The sequence below is a fragment of the Aedes aegypti genome, chromosome 2 (assembly GCF_002204515.2).
Source record: "Aedes aegypti strain LVP_AGWG chromosome 2, AaegL5.0 Primary Assembly, whole genome shotgun sequence".
Classification (NCBI taxonomy): Eukaryota; Metazoa; Arthropoda; class Insecta; order Diptera; family Culicidae; genus Aedes; species Aedes aegypti.
The window spans coordinates 229,683,153-229,703,625 of NC_035108.1; the positions used below are offsets into that span (position 1 = coordinate 229,683,153).

Genomic DNA, 20,473 nt, shown 5'->3' on the forward strand with positions numbered 1-20,473 from the left:
ATGCAGCGCAGGCGATTATACTGCAGCAAGGCACCCGTCAAAATGTGGGACGATACAAACAGAAGCAAAGACAGCAAACCCATCTATTCCGGGATAAAAAGCACCGCCTGGAAGAGTTGGAGTGCGAAGAGTTGGAGCAGCACACCTAAAACTAACTGAATTCTATCGAAATCTAAATATTCATAAACGATAAAAAAAACTACGGGTGACATAGTACCCGCCGAGCCACCAGCTGAACGAAGTAAAAATTATCATTTGAAACGCGAAAAAAAACGTGGCGATAGCTACAATTCATATGAATTGTAATAAAAAATAACACTTATCACTTTACAAAACACGTTTTAGAGCATATACAAGTGCCATAGCACTATCAGCTGATTCTATTTTACTTTAGCCGACATGAAAATACCGCGGAACCGAAGTGAACATGCCAGAAAATTCCAATATTATAGTGCTTTGCTGTCCATAAACTACATGGTCATTTTTCCTCTTGGGAACAATGCAATGGTACGGACCTAGCCTGGGGACCATCTGTCTTAAATTTACATGACGTCATGTTTACATCGCATAAATGAAGTTCACATGACGTGTAATCTTCATTATTTTTAACTGTGTTTGTGACAATACTTTTGAATGTATATACATATACAATATATGTTAATCGATTCTCATTCGTCACCTATGATAAAATGCAAAAATAATGTTTGATTAATTACGCGCTTTTATCATGTTTGTCCATTGTTTAGGATCTCGGCTCACAGTGGCAGTTTCTGACAGCAGAATCTAGGCTAACCTTGACGTACAGAAATTTTGTATCGGTTTTTCCCTCCCAGGTACAGACAAAACTTTTAAAATTTGTGTGGACCAAGGTCTCAAGCCAGATATATTGTGATTTGCTTTGATAAATGGTTTATTGGGAAAGTTGTGTATCGCACATCGAAGGTCACCAAGCAGTGGTTCCAAATATGTTTCTAAGCAAATGGATCCATACCCAAAGTTCTTCAAATGTACATTTACGCGACAAATTACACTGGTTTTTCTATCCAAATGCAGATTTGCACTTGACTGCATCATTGCCACAATTAATTATAATCGAACAAGCCTATTTCAAATGGCTGACATACTTTTACAACTGTTTTACAAGTTTTCGTGAAACAAATGAAACAAACAAACTAGTAAACGTTTCCGCACTTATGAACCCGCCCGCACTTCTGAAGTGCGGGGTCCAATAAGGTGGGAACTGCGCAATATTGCGGCGCCCATTTTAAATCCACATCCAGCGGAGGCGGTAACGCGCAGAAGATATGCGCGCAATTCAAACGCAACGTCAAAATTTAAGTAGGATTTTTTCGTGCCTCAAGGACGCAAATGTTTCAAATTTGCTAAATCTGAAACATTTAGTGATTTTCATTATCACTTCGACGGTATATTGACACACGCAAAAAAATTGTGCGGTGACAACTACCATTTTAGGGGGTCAACTTAAGCGCTCGTACCGGCAATTTTCAGCAGACCAGAAATGCGCTTGATTTTACCATGTATTGCGCAGTTCCCACCTTATTGGACCCCACACTTCAGAAGTGCGGGCGGGTTCATAAGTGCGGAAACGTCAAACCCTTTGTTTTCGCCGTTGGCGGGCAAGAAAAGGCAGTGAATCGGTTTCGCGCCAACGAAAATTGTTTAAGTTTTATCAAAAGCATGTGCTCTCAGCAGGGTTGCTAGTTTGTTTGTTTCATTTGTTTCACGAAAACTTGCTTGTAAAACATTTGTAATAGTATGTCAGCCATTTGAAATAGGCTTGTTTGATTATAATTAATTGTGACAATGATGCAGTCAAGTGCAAATCTGCATTTGGATAGCAAAACCAGTGTAATTTGTCGCGTAAATGTACATTTGAAGAATTTTCCATTTGCTTAGAAACATATTGGAACCACTGCTTGGTGACCTTCGAAGTGCGATACACAACTTTCCCAATAATCCATTTATCAAAGCAAAGCACAATATGTAGTCGAAATCAGATTGTTGTAAATTATATCTGTCAAATGTACTAGTAATGTGGTGGGATCAGGCCCGGATTTGGGGGGGTGCCAAGGGGGCAAATGCCCCGGGCCCCCAGATCAAGGGGGCCCCCCGAGAAGTGATAAACAATGAAAGGCAATTCGAAGATTTTTTTTTGCATTAATGTTTTCCAATTAAAAATGCAAATCCGATAAGATTTCTTACAGTTGGGGCCCAGATAGCCGTTGTTGGTAACACTGCGGAACACGATTTTGTCTCGAGCACCAAAATACCGCTATTTACTTAATTAAGGGTTGCTGAATCCATTGCCATTTACAGAAACATCATAGCACGTCTAGGTTTTGAGATACTGTCTGTTGAAAATGTTAAATTTGACTGTTTCAACCAACTTGCATGCAAGTTTTCCAGCTTGTATGGCAATTTATTTGCTTAATTTGCCTCAGAACTCAAAGTTTATGTGTATAACAATACCTATCATCAATGTTCATGATACTTCCGATGCTCAAAAGTTATTTTTTGTTGGTTTAGAAAAGTATTGTATTTTGCCATATAATAGAAACGAAGAATTTTGTATGGAGACTGCAAGCATGTTGAAAAAATCGATTTAACCTCAATTTAATCGTGCAATTTCAATCAAATTTTATCTGAAATGAAAGTTAAAGTCCTATTTTGCATGCTTGGTAGATAAAATCATAATATTTTTTGATAAATCATCGTTTAAATTATATTTAAACATCAATGCAACCAGTGTTTTATACAACTTTGGCGACCTGAAGCTAAAAATTGTGACGTGCTGGAATATTTCTGAGAACGGCATCAGATTCAGTAACCCCAAATATACTAGAGACACATAATTTGATTCTTGAGACACGCAAAAATGTCATTTTTGTTACGCTGTGTAATGCGCAGTTATTCAGCAACTCCAAGCTGAAGGCCATGGGTTCGATTTCCAACGGTCGGTGATTTTTTCAGTTTTTTCGATGTGTAACAATAATATTCTTGATATAAAAATATGACATTCAGATGAATACAAATCTTTTTATTTGGAAATGGAAAACCATCTAGGTGGTATCAAATACTTTAAAACTCTTCTCGGGTTAATATACAGCAAACTGTAACAGTTTTCTGGCGAAATTCCAGTGTTCTATGTCCTGGAATAATCTAGAAAAGACGAAGACACTCGATTATTTATAAATTTGCTTGATTTTACTATCAAGGTAATCAAAATACTATTCTAACAAACACATCTGAAATTATACCGGAAATTCGATACATCGATTTGTACTTGTGGTACTTGTGGACTTGACAGATTGAATGATAATCCTCATTTTTGTTAGCATGGCCTACTTAGCTATATACATAACTACCACATTTCCTTTTCTATAACGAGAGATGGTCTTGTTTGACATTGATTATTTTTTCAGCGATTCAGATCAATCCTGTGGCTGCTCTATTTCATGCACGTTAAGATGAATATTTGCAACATTTATTGAGCATGTAGGTCTCTTTTTTATAAATTTTTCAGTTGGACATTTACCTATTTCTTAGGAATCTTTTTTCTTCTACAGGAGATTTATTAACCATAGAAACCCGAATTTATATCCGGTTTTGACATCCGTATTCATTTCTATCTCTATGATGTTGCGGTTAAATTTTCAAATTTTCTTCTACGTTCCTTGAGTCCATTTTTGCCTTCTCCTGATGGATTTTAATTCGCCCTTTAGGCATCTCCCTCCATTGAGGCGAGATATGCGCCTTCTCCGGAAGGATTTTCATCCTCCGTTAAGACGTTTCCCTTCATTGAGGCGAAACATTCTTGCCTTCTCCGGATGGATTTTCATCCACCGTTAAGGCGTCTCCCTCCTTTGAGGCGAGACTTTCTTGCCTTCTCCGGGTGGAGTTTCATCCACCGCTAAGGCATCTCCCTCAATTGAGGCGAGACTTTTCTTTTTCCCTCGAATCTGATCCGATAAGATTCTATCTTTCGGAAAATCAGACGTTTATAGTTACCCTTTATAGATGCCTTGAGATCTATTCCGATCCAACTTCCGACTGGTTTATCCGCTTTTCTTGGGTTCTTGCTCGTCGCCAATGTGGTACTTGTGGACTTGACAGATTGAATGATAATCCTCATTTTTGTTAGCATGGCCTACTTAGCTATATACATAACTACCACAGTACTGTATTGTTTTTTTCTATTTGTGTCATTTGTGTGTTTAAATATCGCAATTTTTACTAAGAGTAGGTAAATTCTAAGTTACCAGAATTTTGACAAAAATCCACATAATTTAATTGTATTTATATTTTTCCTATATTACTTGTCCAAGTGGATAGATTGTCAAGGTAATTTTGTTAGGGTATTTGCAAGATTTTCATTCGAGAACTATTTACAATGACTATAGCATTATCTGCAGGTTTTCTAAGCATATATAGTTCTTCTCTTGTTCTTTCTGGCGTTACGTTCCCACTGGGACAGAGCCTGCTTCTCAGCTTAGTGTTCTTATGAGCACTTCCACAGTTATTAACTGAGAGCTTACTGTGCCATGACCATTTTTGCATGCGTATATCGTGTGGCAGGGCATATAGTTCTTCTAAACTGTTAATATCTGGAACCTTAAAATTATAAAGTAGGGGACTTACACATGAGCCTTGGGAAGGCTCATATAGCTAATTTTGGAATTTGTTAGCTGACCGAGAGTGAAGTTCATGTGCTCTTCGGAAATCAGTTGCTCTTCGCCCACAAAGACTAGTTGAATATCTGATTAAAGCAACTGTAGACAATTGTTTGTCCCTTTACCATAACAAAAATTCAAATTAAATATTTTAAAGCATATTGTTCAATCAAATCGATATGCTTATTGCTTCAATAGCAACTATCGTTTTATTTAATGAAATTCAAATTTCTGCAACAAAATTGAAAAAAATAATATGGTCTTTGCTATTCTTATCCAAATTTCGATGAATCATATAATCTTGTTTTCAACGGGAAGTTTTTTAATTTTGGATTTTGTTGAGAATGGTCTAGTCAAAATTCAATCTCGTCATCGATTATGCACGACTTTTCAGGTATTTTATACAGATCTCGCTGAACATTACTAAAGAACCTATGTACAAATGAGAGATTCTCTCCTCTTTCGATTCGATAGTATTCCACTGTTATTACTAAAGCTTTCGGGAAGTTTTTCACTATAGATCGAAAAGCAATTACCTTTACTAGCATTTCATACAAAAACGCAACAGAAGAAGTTAATGTGGCTCAGTTATTGATTAAAAAGAAAGTAAACAAAGAGAGCCTCTCAATGTTAGATAGGTCCTTTTGAAACGTTGCGCGAGATATAATCTATTTTACCCAACATTCTCGTTAACTACACTTTTTATATTAAATTTAGGGGAGGGATTATTAGAGTATGTTTAAAACTACAAATTAAACTTTAACACTTCACTTTTTGCAAAAAAAAAAATAAATAAAATAAAATACTAAAATCACTGTAAGGCGAGCAAATACCTTTAAACTCTAATATGTGTTGCTTATCTTGATAGATAGGCCTATTTCGTCTGCGACTTACAGACTTCTTCAGTGTCGAGTGCTCGACTTGTCGACTAAGTGGAGCACTCGACACTGAAGAAGTCTGTAAGTCGCAGACGAAATAGGCCTATCTGTCAAGATAAGCAACACATATTAGAGTTTAAAGGTACTTGCTCGCCTTACAGTGATTTTAGTATTTTATTTTATTTTTTGCAAAAAGTGAAGTGTTAAAGTTCAATTTGTAGTTTTTTATTCTCGTTAAATTCTAATAATATAACAATTTCTAGAGTTTTTCGGATTTTTATTTCCATAATACCAAAATTTCCTAGGCTTAGCTGTTCCCCCTCATTTTGTACCAAGGGGCCCCATCAAGAAATCTGACCCGGGCCCCCTGAAGCCCAAATCCGGCCATGGGTGGGATGTACCGTAAACATAGTAAATTGGTCTGAAATTGCATGGTAGTTTCAAGAATGGGCGTAGTCAGCTAAAATAGTAATTTTTACCACATAATTTTTTCCCGTGCATTTTCAGATAATCGCATTAGGGATGGTACACAAATTATGTCATGCTAAACTTCAACTTTTTTGACCCCCTCCTCCCCTTTTGTCACATTTTTTGTATGAGCCCTCCGAAATTTTTGTAAGGCTTGTCACGCTTGGCTTGACCCCCTCTCCCCTCAGAGCGTGACGTAATATGTGAATGACCCCTTACGTGGATTTATCTTGCAGAGCCTAATATCGAATATTTTTTACGCACAGTTTTTCCTACGAATCGATGACGATCGCTATAGATTAGTTATATGAGCGTCTTTAAAGCTCGAGATAAAGAAATGTGAAGAAATTTAAAGATATGGTTGACCGGGTATCACCCCATTAGGGTTACCAGACGTACTCTTTTTAAAATACATGTACTCTTTTTTGGCCTGAAAATGGTGTACTATTCTGTAAGTGTTCGTAGTTCAGTGTGGAGTGTTTTTGAGATTTTGTTAAAATTCAAATCGAGAATTTGTGGAAATAGTGGCAGGTAGTGTTTGTAATTGTCGTGCAGTTTTCTCCGTCAACAAACCTTGTGTTAGTCCGTAGTATAGTAGCCTCACACACCACCAGTATAGTATAGTAGCATCACACACCACCAGAGGGATAGGCAGAGTATATTAGTAGCCAAAAACGGATTATCAATATGGACGATCTAACGGGTACTATATTCCATTAAATGGAGGAAGTATGAGCCGGAAAAGTCCGGAAATAAATAAGTAGTTTGTGTGTCGAAACCAATGTGACGTGAGTTTTAACGTGTGACAGTGCGATCATTCTCTGCCTCGCGAAAATCTGTAGTGAATAAGCATGCCGACCCTGAGTTCATGTTTCAGGGAGTCTCAGGAAGGCTCCCCTCTGAGCTAACCAGCAGTTACAATTCTTTTTGCTAAATGGCGTATTTTTCTAAACATCACTACGAATTGCCGATCAAATCAGACAATGTTTAAAGTGAACCGAAGAAAATTATAAATTTCCGGAAACAAAAAAAAAATTGTCTATTACCTTAAACAGTAACAAAACTCGTAAATACACAATCTTTAAAAAATACTCTAGCGCATCTTAAATTGAAGAGAGTTGAGATTCTTTTCATAATCAAGGTTTCAAATAGCCTCTATTTTGTTTTAAGTTCTTTCACAAAACGAGTATTGTTCTATACATGTTTTAAATGAAATAAAAAAAATGGAGTTTGGAAATTCATACTACGTATAGGTTTTTGCACGTTTAGCAACATTACGGAGAATATGCGTCATCAAAAGAATATTGGTTTAATAAAAAAGCTCATCTGGAGTCAATGTTCGATACAGTAGGCATTAATGTTACAAAATTGACGAATAAAATTAAGATTAAATTTCGTGAAATCTATAGAGAATAATTGAAATTGGTGCCAGCTATAAATAAATACAAACTTAATAATAAACATTTATGTGTGAAATAGTTATAAATTATTATTATAGATTATAAATTTGATCAACTTTCACGTAATTTGGGGCGATCCATTAATTACGTAAGACAATTTTGGCGGTTTTTAGACCCCCCCTCCCCCCATAGTAAGATTTTTTGTATGAAGATTGAAAATAATTTGTATGGCGCGTAAGAAATCTGAAACCCTACCTCCCCCCATAAACCATTACCTAATTAATGGACGACCCCTTTGGGCGAAAGCATTTCTAAATTAGCTTATTCACTGCCCATACTCGAATAACAGTCCCATTTATATAGGGAATCTAATAGAATATGGGATTTTTATGCGAGTATGAGAAGTTTATTTAGAAACGAAGTAAAATGTCAGCAAGTTTTATACTGAAAGTGTAGTTTTCTCAATCGTCCTAATTAGTCATATATAACGGAATAAATTAAATCTTCAGTTCTTGCATTTGTTCGAATTTTACATGAATATTAGAGTAAAGTGGGGCAAAAGTTCGAGTGGGGTAAAAGTTTCTTTTTAAGATTTCTAGCTCAATTCAAAACAAGTCTTATAAATGTCATTGTGGTTCGAATGCTATTCAAGACTTTTACTCCAAATATCATAAAAATCGATTAAGATTTGGAAAAGTTATGGCTATTTGTTGTTTTTCGACGTGAATATTGTAATTTTTGGTCAAACTTTCGTTGCATGGAACCAATTGAAGATAAAATCTTTTTCAATATTTTATGTAAGGGCTTTTCTAGGCCTATCATAAGGTTGCTTTGAAGGGTATTAGATTTTGCATAAATGCTTGAAAACAATTTTTGGCCCATAGTGGGGCAAAAGTTCGAATCAGCGGGGCAAAAGTTCGACCCATGTATAAAATCACGGAAAAAATTGCAAGTTGCCTAAAATCCACATATTATCTTCAAATTTAGTTAAATTTGTCTGATCGTGTGATTATGGCATGTATAAGGCAATCTGACGTTTAATCGCTTTTCTCTTTCCAGCATACGCACGCTTATGGATTGTTTTCATACGGAAACCGTTTCCGTATGAAAACAACAAACAAAAAATCGCATTTGATCTTGTTGCTGGAAAGAGAAGGGTGCGATAGCCTTATTGGTTTTTTTTAATGATCCATTGTGGGGATTAAAGTGATATAAGCACTTGAGATTTAGTTACCAAAAAATCACTTCCTTGGCCTGCATATCCTTTTTATATCCCTTAGGATGATGCAGCAAAAGCCATCTGTGGAACATTTCCCGGGAGGGATTTGTCTTCGCACAGTTGGTATTAGGCGCCATGATGCATCAGTGCATATATGGTTGGCAAAGATTCTGATGGTGGGATACCAGGGGTTTATTTGGGAGGATTTCAAATTCAAATTTAAATTATGTATATTTACAAATTCATGTTTTTATTTAATTAATTGATTATATTAAGGGTAACGAAGGATAGGGGGAAAGAGATTATATTCTCATATTAGAATATTTACATGTAAACTTGTATTAAGCATAATTATTTACAAAAAAATGAAAAAAAAAAAATACCAAAACGAAAAGAAAAATAAATACAAAAAATAAAGAAATACAAAATTGTAACCTATCACTAGGGACAATGGAAATTCGCTCGCGATTTCGCGGAAACCGCGAATTCCGCAAAATTTGGCCTTTGCCGCGAAATTTATGAAATCTCGTAAAACGCCGCGAAATTAGTTAAATTTGGCGAATTTATATGATTACCAAAGTGAATTCCAAGTTTTTGTTTATGAAAATGGTTTAACCATCTTGAAGCGGAAGTTCCATCGAAAATATTTTATTGTTTAGTTTCAACTAGGACGTCTTTCTGCGTTGCTATTTTCGTTTTGAATTTTACAGTACCTCTGTAATATCAAACATATCATCTGAATATGTAAAATAAAATCTTCAATTAATGAACTTCCGCGAAATTTACACATATAAATGCTATTTTCACTGAAAATGTATATTTTTGTGTATTAAATAGCAAAAATTATGGGGCCGCGACAAAGCCGCGAAATTTTGAATTTATTGCTTTGGTCAAACGCGAAATTTCAGGAATTTTGCGGCGAATTTCCATTGTCCCTACCTATCACATAGGTAACATCGTCGTAAACAACCGACGTTCGAAGACTCCAAGTGCTTTCAGGTCCTCCTCGAGTATCATCCACGTTTCATGCCCGTACTCCGGCCTTATTTCGATATTTATAAAATAATATGCTTAATAATCCCATCCTTCATTTGTTTAGCGTTTTGTATAAAAATGTTTATGTTATTATTTGTTTTTTTTTTTTCAGACTATGCTTCAATTACCAAGAGGTCTGCGGAACCGATTCCTCTTTTATTTAAAATACTTACGTATTTTTGATCGGATTATGTATTTTCTACTTCTTGTTGGAGGATCATTGCTGTTGTTATATGCCGTAATACGCGTGGCATTGTCTGTTTCGCTAAGTCTGACGTCTAACAATATATCGCGAAAGAACAAGAAAATTTCAAAATCTGAAAGATGTGCAGAAAATCGTAGACATTCACTGTTAAAAAATAACAGCTCAAAACTAGAAAAGGGATCTGTGCAGGAGAGGGAACACTTCCTTACTTGAATATAAAGAAGAGTAAGTAAAATAAATGTGCATCATGAAATCCACTAATTCCAAAATCATGCCATTATTCCCAAGAAATAATCCGAAATCCATTTTTGCTCACCAGCTGTGGCAGCTGCGTGAGCTATACATAGTGTGCATGACTATTTTTTACTACACGGGAAAAACTGTGTAGTAAAAAATACTATTTTAGCTGACAACGCGCATTCTTGAAACTACTATGAATTTCAGAATAATTTACTATGTTACCACCTTACTGATACTGGCTACCAGCGAAAAAAAAAATGGTATGGAGTGATTTTTCATATTGCACTGAAGAAACATGAGGGTATTGTAGCTACACCACTGGCAGTCTGGTACAGCAGTGCCCGGTCAACCATATCTTTAAATTTCTTCACATTTCTTTATTAATTATTAATCAATTAATTAATTATTAATCAATAGTGGTTTCTGCGCTCGTGTACATACACGTTACATGTCACCAACACTACTTAAAAATTGCTGGTGGAAAATATAAACAAAGATCAGCTGTTCCCAGCAAAATCAAACGGCAATATTTTCAACCAGCAAATTTGCGCATGTGTTCGTGAAACCGCTCGGCGAGTGCTCAATAATCAAAAACATGTGTGGGGTTCCATGGGTTAGATGAATAGCAAGCCAAAGGACACTTATCAACTATGCCACATTATACCACATACCAAAGGGTGGCAAGAGGCATTCATAAACTATGGATATTGTGATCCATCCGTTGTCTCAATGCAGGAGAAGAGTTGGCCTCAAGAATGGCCCGAACTCTAGCAGCAGGTATGTTTCTTACGCATACATATTTGCTTTAACATCTACCAATTTAAGAGTATCCTTCTGGTTATGTAAGGTGATAATCCAAAATGCTGATTAGCCATGTTTCGGATCTTTTTTTTTATCTCATTTATTTGGCAGGCTCATGCGCCTTAGGGCATAACAGAGCCGAAATCTTTTTTTTTACATTATTTTCATTTTGAAATTTGTACTTATTTTAAAAACTATGTTAGTTTGGGGAAGTTTTAATATTAGGGAATACATTTGTAACAGGAAAGGATTTCTCGGGATTTCTTAAGCAACTTAGACAACTAAGCTGATGAAGCTTGAAGGGACAGGACGTCCAGATCTGTAATGAAACTAAACAGAAACGGTTTGTGGGAGACACGACGAGAAAAGGACAATTTGAAGGAGAAAACGAAAGACAGGGAACGAACGACAATCAAACACGAATATTGATATGCTTCAAAAACATATAGATAAAATTCATATATTCTAAATCAAGGCCCGCCAACACTTCCCTGACAGGTTTCTGCTGTTTTCCTTGGCTTCGAAGAGTTTCAGTCAGTTCAGATCTGATGCCACGATGCTCACTGCATCCCCATACACACTTAGATTTTCTTTCGTTGTTCGGTAAATTTTGTTACCGAAAGCGTACTGTAAATAAATATTCAACTGATGTTTCGGTATTTCAAACGAGGTTTACCGAAAAAACGTACACAATTAGGCGAATTCAAAGAATATTCGTTTGTTTTCACCGAAGTCGTCATTTTATTTACCGAAAAACTTGTAAACCATTTAGATTCACCGTAGCCAGTAAAAGTTTACCGTACTTCGGTACCTAGTGCTACGGTGCATTACCGAACAATTGGTAACTTGTGTTTTTAACCGCCATGTTTGTTTGTGTAAGCAAAAACCTACCGTTAGAAAAAAAACACTGTCAGGCATCGTAGAATAGATCAAGGTAAATAAATCAAATTAGATTTACAATCCTTTTGGGCAAAGGCAAGTTGAATTTCTGAAGAAAGCAGCGCAAGACAGCCGTTCGTTCCTTTGGCTCTGCGAAAACCAAACTGCGTATCTGACAGCATGCCATTTGATTCAACCCATTTATCCAGTCGAAAGAGAATCATCTTCTCTAACAACTTGCGAACGAATTATAGTTCGACGCGGGTTTCCCGGGTTTTTGGATGGCTGTACTCTCACCTGCCTCCAGTCATCCGGAGCAATGTTACACTCTAGAAAATGATTAAACAAGTTCAATAGGTGCCTCTTTGCTACGTCAGGGAGCAAATTGAACTTGATTCGATCCATTCCTGGAGCGGAATTGTTACATGAAAAGAGAACAAGTGAGAATTCAACCATCGAAAATTGTCTATCCATGGCGTCCCTATCCACCGGTATATCTCGTCGCACGCGATCAACAGGAACGGAATCCGGACAAACTTTCTTAGCGAAATCGATAATCCACCGAGGAGAGCTGTCTCGATCTTCATTAACCGACGATGTATTACGCATTCTTCTTCCGACGGTCCAAAGCGTTCTCAACGAGGTCTCACATGATAATCCTTCCACAAAATGACGCCACAAAAAAAAACCGCTTTTCTTCGCTTTGACCAAGCTTTTAAACTTGCTTTCAAATGAAGAATAGCGCTCATAGTTGTCAATTGAACCACGTTTTCGAAATTCTTTAAACGCGGGGGATTTCTCGCGATAGAGTTTCTTACACTCGTCATCTCACCACGGATTGGGAGGCTTCTTACGAACCGATGGACCTGGCACAGGACGGCGTTGTGCTTGAAGAGCGCTGTTGAGAATCAACTCAGATAAAAAGCGATACTCTTCCAACGGAGGAAATACTTCTACCGCTTGATCTCCATCAATGATCGCATCCACGCACTTTCCCCAGTCTATGTGCTTTGTGAGGTCGTATGCAAGATCAATGGATGAAGACTGTTGTGTTCCATTGGAAATTGAAACTACGATCGGCAAGTGATCGCTACCATGGGGATCCTGGATTACCCTCCACGAACAATCCAGCGATAACGAGCTTGAACATATTGAGAGGTCCAAACGGCTATCCGTGAAATTTTTTTAATGGTTTATATGCTTTCTGTTATTTTACTGAACAAACTTTCCCAAGGAACCCATATGTTTTGAAGCTTCTAACTATTGAAAAACAATGAAAAACTGGCGTCACAGCAGTACGCCCCACGGTCCCATACAATTTTTATCTCTCCGATTTTTATTAGACCCCTTTTTCTCCTATAATTTTTGTCTCCACGTTGTGGTGAATATTTGATCAGCTGATTGGGGTCAATCATGACAGATACCATGTTTTCATCTGCTATTTCTACCGTGACTGGAATCAACAAAACCATCTTGGAAATCATCTTGGTGCTGCTGCTGGTCGGTTCCACCACCGGAATTTTAAGATTTATTGTGCGCGCAAATAACATTATTGCACCGTTTTTATTTGTCTCGATACTCCCCGCGAAATTTCCATCGCCGTGACTACTAATTTGATGGTAAATATGTATAGAAGAGATCCAGCACGGCGAAATCTTTCACGAGAACGGCGGGTATCCCGGGTATCCTTTTCACCTCCATCGCCTTTGGCTGCTGTGGTGCTCCGCTTGGATATGAAAATGGTCCTGCTCTCTTCCGGTTTGTGGTTGGCTGAAGGTGGCGAAGCAAATTCCGCTGAAATCCGGAAGATCGCATCTTTCGAGATTGTTTATCATGCTGTTCGGATTCCCGCAGATTCCTTTGCAATCGAGTGATCGAAACAGTATGCTGAGGCACGGTAAAATATTCGTCCCCAGCTGGCCACCGGACACAGGGCCGTAGAGGAGCATCAGAACCCTTTTCGAGGACTATCGCGGAGCACGACAGATATTTCCGGCGGGAAGAAGAAGGGATATTTGATATAGTCGGGGAGATCTATGCGAGTGGTGAAACGGAGAAGTATGTATACTCCATTGGCCATATGGATCCGGAATAGTTTAACCACATAAGCAGCAGATATCAAACGGTAAATGCTATCCGTAGTGAGTCTCAGATTTTTCCATGTTGGGGCCCATTCACAAATTTCATACCCCTGAAGGGGGTGGGTGGGTGTCTTTGAGATGAAAAACATTCGTGCAAAATGCGTTACAAGAGGTGGGTGGGTGTCGAAAATGTTCATTTTTGCCGTTATAAAATTTATGAACAAACCCTTGTCGTGTCGTCGTGTGCTTGATTTGACATTGACATTTCGTTTTGTCTACAAACACTTAACGCAGGGGTGAGATAGAAAGTTGTGGAAAATCTCCACGTTGTTTTACAGTTGAAACAACTGTGCCGCACTACTCAAAATGTGGTGAATTCTCAAGTTTTCAAAAATTTATAATAAAATCAGGAGTGTATATAATTTAGATCTGAAAGCGTCAAAAATCATTAAAAATAATCGTCTTTCGAAGAAAAATATAAAAATAGTGGGTAAGGTCTGACGGAAATGGTCTATTGTCATATTGAAGTCGTCGCAGAGGTCATATATCAACGTTGATCGGTGGTCGTCATACAGTTCCCCCCAGCCTGTTCCGTGAGAGTTGAAATCCCGAATGAACAACCGTGGCTCAAGCATAACTGAGCCGATGTGAGAGAGATCTCTGTGAGATATCGCAGATCTCGGAGGAAGATATATGAAGGGGACACTGAGGCTTTTGCCTCGGATTGTCACTTGACATGCAACGACTTCAATGCCTGACATCGGCGACAGATCGACTCTGTATAACGAGTGATGCTTTTTGATCCCCAAAAGCACCCCTCCGTATGAGTCGGATTGATCCAGGTGAATAATATTAAAATCATGGAAAGGAAGGGTCGCATCAGGTGTTAGCCATGTTTCTGATAAGGCAAAAACATCGCACTGTAAATTGCTAACTGAAAATTTAAAACTTTCTAATTTAGGCATACTACTACGACAGTTCCAGTGTAGAACCAAAATCACATCTTCGACCTCTGTGGATAATTTATTCATCAAAAGTTATGATCGTTGCAAGGAGGGGCATTCTAGAAGCCAGCTGCTTCAAAAGAGGAGTCATACATGGAAGCAATCCTTTGACAATGTTCTTCACTGGGTCAGAAGCATTGAAGAAATTATGGATGATATCCACGATGCCAGAAAGCGTAAACATTGGAACGCCCTGAGGTTGTCCTAGGGGCTCCGAATGCGAACATTCTGACTGAGCAGTATGAAATTTTGAGATATTTGGGATTTTAGATTTTCCCGGTAGCGGCGGAAAGTCTCTTTCCTCTTGGAGTTTGAATCCAGGAGGTGAACGCTTTGACATTCGCGACAGGCTTAGTATTTTTCATGGTTGGTGGGTCAACATTGCTAGGCAGATTCCAAGGCTTTTCTGTGGGTCTCTGGAATCACACACGCTTCCTCGTTGTACCCTTGAAAACGAAGGAAATTTCTTCACCAAGCTCAGAGTCGGAGCCTTGATCATCAAGAGGCAGAGAAGATGTTTTGTGATTCAGCGGACGGAGCAGCCTTTTTCAACATCTCGGCAAAACTCCGCCGCGAACGCTGCTCTAAAGAGCGTCGCTGATGCTGTCGGCGTCCGTACGTCGGGCAGCTTTCGAGAGCATGTGGTGGACTTTCGTTGCAATAAACGCATTTTGACGGTGAACTACATGCACCATCCACATGTCTCTCCCCGCAAGAAGCACAGCGATGTTTCACTATGGGCGGTTTCCATACAAACTGGCGGCCAAAAATATTTTTTCCATCTCATGTCGTACTTATGAGTTTTGTGATACAAATTTGATCTTTTATTTTCAAAACCAAGTTTTCGAGACTAACTTTTGAATAGGGCCTATAGCGAAATAATAAGTTTTGTTACTAATGATGAGTATAAGCCATTTATGCGATTAACGTTGTGCAAACCATAATAAATGTTAGAACTTACATAGAAATGATGATATAAATGATTTAGCGATATTCAATTATTTTCTGAATTATTTTTTAGCTGTTTTGAATAAAAAATGGTTAAAAATATTGGAAACATTCAAAAAGACCTAAATCAAAAAAGTGCAAATTTGTGCAGCTAAATTCTTCACGATCCTTTAGTTTACATCTCAAAGTACCTTGGCAATAAATTTCAGCCTGGGACAACTTGGGACAAAAAAGTATGGGATGTGTAAAGTTTCGATATAAAGTCAAATATTGTTTTTTCAGTGCACTCCCCGCATTTTTCCGACCTAAAGTACAAATTTTTATTCCATTTTATTTTTCTTATATAACTTTTTGAATAAGCTTTCGTACAGTGTGTAAAGATCTGTATAAAATATTACGATTATGCAGTATATTGTATTCAATGTGTACCTTGTGTTTGCATTGAATTCTTCATTTTTCTTAAAAACTCTAACTTTGACATACTGTATCAATTAAAATCTAAAAGATCTTGCCCAGATATTTCAGGAATAACTTAATAGAAATGTTAACTATGGAATGATGTACAAGAAAAACCTATCAGAACAAGTCATTTTTTCGATTATTGGCCACCTGATCGCCCATAGTGGGTTTATTGCAGCAATACTGGGTAGTACTTGCAATAGGGCGATATTCAAAACTGAAAATGCAATAGATGGCTCTTTTTCAATGGTAGTAAAAACGAAATCCTGAAGCAAAGAAAGCACCACGGAAGATGAACTGTTAGTGATTATGAACGAAATAAACAGTCGTTACCCTATTGGTGCAATTCATTACCTTCGGTACGTACAGCCGAACAGGTAAACGGAGTTTGCCTATTACAAGAAAATCCGGGAAAGCAGATCCGGAAAAGGTCACACAGAAGGAATCTGGATTTGAATACATTTTCTTATCTCCCACCATTGATACGGAGTGCAATTGCTTGCATTCCAGTATGGGGACAGATGGGAGAGAAGGGTTTTTGAAACGACCACAACCCTGCATAGACCATTTCCGTCAGATTTTAACCCTAGTTTTTGTATTTTTCTTCGAAAGACAATCATTTTTAATGAATATTAACGCTTTCAGATTTTGTTTATATAGACTCCTGATTTTCTTATAAATTTTTGTAAACATGAATATTCACCACATTTTGAGATAACAATCGTCGTACGGCACAGTTGTTTCAACCCTATGGGCATAGGCCAGGAGAAGTGGATGAACTTGTCATTCATTTTTCTGTCAAATCTCATACAAAATCTACTTTTTCTCTGACAGAAATTCACTCTAGGTGAACCACTTCCCCTGGCCTATTCAAAATGGAGATTTTTCCGCAACGTTCATTAGCACCCCTGCATTCAATGTTTGTAGACATGATGAAATGGGGGTGGAACATTTCGCATAAAGACGTTTCGCATAAGGACGTTTCGCATACGGACGTTTGGCATAATGGACATTTGGCATAATGGACATTTGGCATAATCATAATAATATGCCTTCTTTAAAATGCTACCTGTTCTTGTATGAAACTGCTTTATGCGAAACGTCCATTATGCCAAACGTCCGTATGCGAAACGTCCTTATGCGAAACGTCTTTATACGAAATGGGTCACCCCCTGACGAAACGTCAAAATCCCACCATTCCCACAAGCAACAAAAGCTGACTCGCTCGCCCATATAAAAAATAATAGCAATTTATTTTCGTTTGTTTATCAAATTGCTATTCATTGCCTCAAACCTTCATCAGAATGTTAAAGACTACCCGAAAAATGGCCATCATCGTAGCTGAATTCCAGTACGATATCCTATAAGACCACAATAAACATCGCTTTCATCTCGTTGCCTGAAGTGCTCCACGATAGCCCTCGAAATGGATTCCCAGAAAGGTCCTGCTCGTTTCCGGTTTTGCAACCGGCGGAGATTTTACTGTCCGGTAGCATGTTGTTATTAATCGGTAATAGATACTATAACCCCCTCGGCTACGCTCAGTGGAAAAGGGGATCTCCAGGGTCGGAATCAGGGAAATCGGTACAAGACACTCACTTATGTTCACAGGTCTACTTCCAGCAGGAACTCTCTCTTAGAGCATCTTCAGAAGTGTGCTCAGGATGGGTGGTATTCACAAACAACGTCTTAAGGGAAATGTGCTCAAAGGCCACACTGCCAATTCAATTAAGATCTAACGCAAAGTGAGGAAGGAAGACTCCTTTCGAGTCCGGAAACGAAGCAAATCTAAATAGTAGTGAATTATTTAACTTTCTGAAAATCCTTTAAAACACTTTGAATTTACGTGTACTAACATTGTGTATTGAGTGTTTTTACATAAAGATTCGTGTGAAATGGTCATTTCTTATGATCTAGCTATAACGTGACGTCACATAGTTCTACTTGCGGTTTTTACTCTTGCGTTGTGGACTTTCTGCGGACTAACGGCACCTTGAGGTGGTCGGGGTGGATTCTGCAACGGCTAATGGCGTATCGGGGCGTCCTTGGTTGGTTCTTCTTCTTACTGGCGTTACGTCCCTACTGGGACAGAGCCTGCTTCTCAGCTTAATGTTCTTATGAGCACTTACACAGTTATTAACTGAGAGCTTACTATGCCAATGACCATTTTTGCATGCGTATATCGTGTGGCAGGTACGAAGATACTCTATGCCCTGGGAAGTCGAGAAAATTTCCAACCCGAAAAGATCCTCGACCGGTGGGATTCGAACCCATGACCCTCAGCTTGGTCTTGCTGAATAGCTGCGCGTTTACCGCTACGGCTATCTGGGCCCTTGGTTGGTATTCCCATTGATAGGGCACCGGACCAGCAGGGGATCGGGTATTCCTACGTCACTCGTGGTTGGCGATCGAGGACCTGGAACTTCGGAACTTCGGATGAAGCTTTGGTTGGAATCGGCTTCCTATTCGACGGCGGTTTTGCTCCGCGACTTCAATACCATTCACCGAATCCCAAGATGGCTTCTCTGGTCAGGCATCCAAGGACCCAAGACTTGCCTTTGTTCTGAGGGAATAAAGATGGCGTTCCTCCTCCGAACAAAGCTGCTAATTACAAAGAAAAAGGCCCCTTTGTGGACCTACCACACTAATTAGTCACACTTCACGCATTACCGCATTTTCTCCAAAACCGCATTTTATATTAGTATTTAGGAATTAGTTTTAGATCATTTTAGACTAAATAATCTGTAAATGTGCATATCGTTACCTTTTTCTTGCTTTTAACTTCGACTTATTTTGTAGTGTTTCATATGCGCTGGACCAAGCTAGGTCACTCTACCCTAGATTAACACAATAGAATTTTAGACATTTGACCACGCTTTTTCTACTAACGTTACTAACCGCTTTTTAAAAACTTTTTCACAACTAACACCACTAACTTTAGCTTTAAGACTTTTAATGACACTAGATCTAGAATAAAGAACAAACAAATTATTAAAAAACTCACTACTAATATCACTTTTGCATGCGAATTATAGATTTACAACCGCCGCGCACTTACTGCTCGCTTGCACGTTGGGAGCTGAATTGAACTGGCGAGAGTTAGCAAGCCGAGATCGACCCTCTAATTCCCCTAAGAAAACGAGCGAACCCGAGTTTGCCGTATTTAAATATTTATTGTTTCTGTGAGTATCACCGCTCCTTGATCATGCCTCTGAGTTGCTGTTTCGGCTGAGTGTCTTTTGCCGGCGTTCAAACCGCTGCCAACAGACTGCTAGTTTTGGTGAGTGATACCGCTGGAAGGGATAGGGAGTGTATGAGTGAGTGACAGTTGGTCTGAGCATAGTCCAGAGTCACATTAAGGAGTAATATTATTATATTTGTGATGGAGTCACAAACCAAAATCATGAAACCATCGGTTACAATACCCAGGGAGGAATCCGGATCAAATAATATACCAATGATCGAGGAGCTCTTGCAACCTCGAAATGGGAATTACAGTTGGGATCAAACAGCTTCAAAAATGATATGTACTGACACGCAGTGAAATTTTCATCGCCATTTTTCCGCTGGCCACAAAACCAGAGTGAGCAGGACCCTTATTGAGAACCATTCAACCGGAACACCACAGCAGCTTCATGCCACGGACACAGACAAACAGACGTCAAACTCTCACCGTTGTCCATCGACCAACTTTTTAACGATCGATTCAAATATCGGGTAGGTGGTCAATCGACCACCCGCAGCGCTCGCGTCGTTTTTGTTCGTGTTTGACGTTTACACAGTACCGCCACTTGTTGGTCCATCGACCAACTACAGTGTAGCCAAGTAACCATCAGCTTTGCATTAAGCATTCAAAACATATGATGTCTAAGCATCTTCTCTCAAAATTTGAGATGATTTCTTCGAGAAAATCAAAAGTTACAATGATCTGTATTTTTAGTACTATTTCTATGAAGTTTAAATAAGAGCTTATTTATATGGCTTTGCTATATTAATGTACATAATTTACAAATAAAAACATGTATAGGACTGACACTCGGTATTCAAAAGATATAGTAGTCAAGCATCTTCGCAGTTAGTTTGATAAAACTTTATCAAAAGACAACGTAACTGGAGTACTTTGAAGTTTTGGACCTGTCTTTAAGATTTGTTTTTCAATCGTCTA

The 20,473-nt window shown here is 38.3% G+C and overlaps 1 protein-coding gene across 4 annotated transcripts in view; it reads left to right on the top strand.

Annotated features, from left to right (window-relative positions):
* LOC5574548 (scavenger receptor class B member 1) overlaps positions 1-20,473 on the top strand; it is a 494,233-nt gene that overhangs the window by 359,860 nt on the left and 113,900 nt on the right. For 3 of the 4 annotated variants that reach the window (XM_021844303.1, XM_021844300.1, XM_001661447.2), the window contains one exon: positions 9,804-10,157. The exons of the other annotated variant lie outside the window; for it this stretch is intronic. In XM_021844303.1, the coding sequence (XP_021699995.1) occupies positions 9,804-10,109 (306 nt within the window). In that variant the 3' untranslated portion in view covers positions 10,110-10,157. Of the gene's footprint in view, positions 1-9,803; positions 10,158-20,473 lie in introns of those variants that run through there. 4 annotated transcript variants of the gene reach the window in all.